The sequence below is a fragment of the Montipora capricornis genome, chromosome 13 (genome assembly GCF_036669925.1).
Source record: "Montipora capricornis isolate CH-2021 chromosome 13, ASM3666992v2, whole genome shotgun sequence".
NCBI classification, from domain to species: Eukaryota; Metazoa; Cnidaria; class Anthozoa; order Scleractinia; family Acroporidae; genus Montipora; species Montipora capricornis.
In genome coordinates this window covers 34,593,413-34,595,912 of record NC_090895.1, presented here as the reverse complement: position 1 = coordinate 34,595,912, position 2,500 = coordinate 34,593,413, and the positions used below count along the sequence as shown (strand labels likewise).

The following is a 2,500-nucleotide window of genomic DNA, read 5'->3' as shown; positions in this document are numbered from 1 at the left end:
CATTATAATCCACAACATCCTACTGCAAAGGGTTTCAGAAGAAAATGACTATATTGATTTATCTGTCTTAATAACAAAAATACCGAATACCGTAGCTTTCTACTAGTTCTCTCTTTGATAACGTTTAACCACTGCTCGCCTCGTCTAGCTTTTGCTAACTGCGAGCAGTGTAGATTGAACATGTATCATATAATGAAATTCTACAATAAACAATACACCTTATTCCAAAATGGCCGCTGATTTATGCGGATACAAATTGGCCCTTGTTGCCTCGTTCAAGATAAAATATTCTTTTGAATTTTAAGCTTAAGAACGAGGCATCAAGGGCTAATTTGAATAAAAACAAAAGAATATTTAAATGGTGGCCATTTTGGAATGAGGTGTATAAACAAACAATAAACCTAGGTAAAACGGATTCAAGCTGAGACCGGATTTATTTGCAACAAAGACACGTTGAATGTAAAAGTGACGTCGACGTACCTTGGCACCGGTCTCCCTTAAATCCACCCGAGCAACTGCAAGTGTATTGGATTCTGTCACCATTGTCAGAACAACTTGCTCCGTTTAAACACGGATTTGTCCTGCAGGCTGTAATTTCAGCTGTAACTGAAGGAGCTTGAAGGGAAAAGATGTCATTCATCATTTAAATTGGCTGTGATCAACACAGTATCTGCTAATTCATTGCAATAACAACTTTATTAAATTTATTACTGATCTTTTTATCATGAGTTCAAAGTGTTTTTTTAAGTAATGAGTGGAAAAGCAACTCGTATACTAATTTTAAAGAATTATCAAGTTAACTAAATGATTATTTTTGTGAAAGACTTATTGCGGAATAATTTACTGATAAAATTAATGGTCATTAATGTTACATCATCAAAAAAATGGTGACATGTCGTCGCCGAAACGTCTTGTTTTATCTCGCTACTCTTTATTCTGAAATGTCTTTCAAAACATATCGTTATTAGAAGTTCACTTTTATCGCAATGTTTTATCGTCAAATTGTTAGGAAAATCTCTTCTTCTACGAAGCCTTAATTTACCATGGTACAAATACTTAGCTATCTTCACGTTAGGGGACTTTAGCAGCCGAAGTTTACTCTCCACAAACTCCCATATCAAATCACTTGTGTTCAGCTTAAGGGGGAAGATAAGCAGTAATGTCAGAATATCACTGATGATTATGATATTTTCGGATTTACTTACCGAGTCATAGCTGGAATTAATAGCGAATTTTCTATTCAAAATATTAATACATGGATGCTCTGCTTACTTTCACACTCCTTTTTCCGCTGATCGCATCGTAAGTAAGCCGCGCACTGTACGACCTCGTGATGCATTGCAAAGGCAGTTAAACCAATAAATTGTAAACTAGGAACTCTGATACTTACCAAATAAAATTTGGTGCGAAGTGGATACTATACTCTGATCATGCATGCAAGTAGTTTGATTAAAATTCTGTATAGGTGTGATAATTTTCTATTTCACCTCTTCGAACATGTAACTTTGCAATTTTTCGTAAATAAAGTTAAGGAAAAAGACTTCGTTATCAATTAAGCATGTTACAAGAGTCGCAATAAGAAAGTACTTGTAAGCAAAAAGTCAAGAAAATCAAACTGTACAGTTTTAAACATTGAATTTTGACCATAATAACGCGCCATACTCGAGTCTGCTGTGTACTTCAGTTATAGAAGATTCTACTTGAAACTAGTAATCGAAAGGTTTGACTCCTGTAAAGATCACATTTGTTAAATACGTCCCTCTATTATATGATTACTTTCAGATTAACCGCTGCCCCACGTCTTTTTTTGAAACGTGTTAATAACTGATCAAATCCCACATGACTATAGTCATATTTATCTTTCTGACACACTGACTTACATGAAACCTCGGCTTCCTTCGTCACTGTGTACATATTAAGGATGTTTGCATATCTTAGTTGGCCTTTGAAACTATTTATTTAACTAGTGGCTAAATAAACATGACTTGACTTGACTTACGTGCACATGGCTGGTCTAAAGTACAGTTTCTCTCAGCCGCAGGTTTTTGAAGATGTCTACATAGCGTGTCATCGATAGTAATCAATACTCCAAGCTCGTTGATACGCATACATGAAACAATCCTCTCAGTTTTTCCAACTCCGCATACTGTTGAGCACTGAGAAAGAAAAAGGAAGGAATTAATATTCTCCTGTACGCGAATTAAAAGCAAAGAAAGGAGAAACCGTGCGTTGCACTATTTCGTCATTGTTGACTATTCCTTGAATGGTTTTGGTTAAACTGCATATTTTTAAGGACAATCTGTGATAACTTACTTTGGACCAGTTCCCTGTATTCCAGTACATGGGACATGGGAAGGCATTGCAAGCGCGTGTGGTTGGATCGGTGGGTTTCTTGGAATCTGAACACTTGCCATGATCAGTTTGCCCAAAATTATTTTTCGTGACTTCCTCAAGGCACCCGATTGTACGATTCTGTTGTCCTTGCCCACAGGTCTTGGTG

At 36.3% G+C, this 2,500-nt stretch overlaps 1 protein-coding gene across 9 annotated transcripts in view; it reads right to left on the bottom strand.

Moving 5' to 3' along the window:
- The window catches only part of LOC138028505 (A disintegrin and metalloproteinase with thrombospondin motifs 6-like), a 46,643-nt gene that overhangs the window by 12,318 nt on the left and 31,825 nt on the right, over positions 1 to 2,500 (bottom strand). For all 9 annotated transcript variants that reach the window (XM_068876062.1, XM_068876071.1, XM_068876063.1 and 6 more), the window contains 3 exons: positions 2,314 to 2,500; positions 2,000 to 2,156; positions 481 to 615 (listed from right to left, as the gene is read on the bottom strand). The exon at positions 2,314 to 2,500 is cut by the window's right edge and continues 27 nt beyond it. In XM_068876062.1, coding sequence (XP_068732163.1) covers positions 481 to 615; positions 2,000 to 2,156; positions 2,314 to 2,500 — 479 coding nt within the window. The remainder of the gene's footprint in view (positions 1 to 480; positions 616 to 1,999; positions 2,157 to 2,313) is intronic.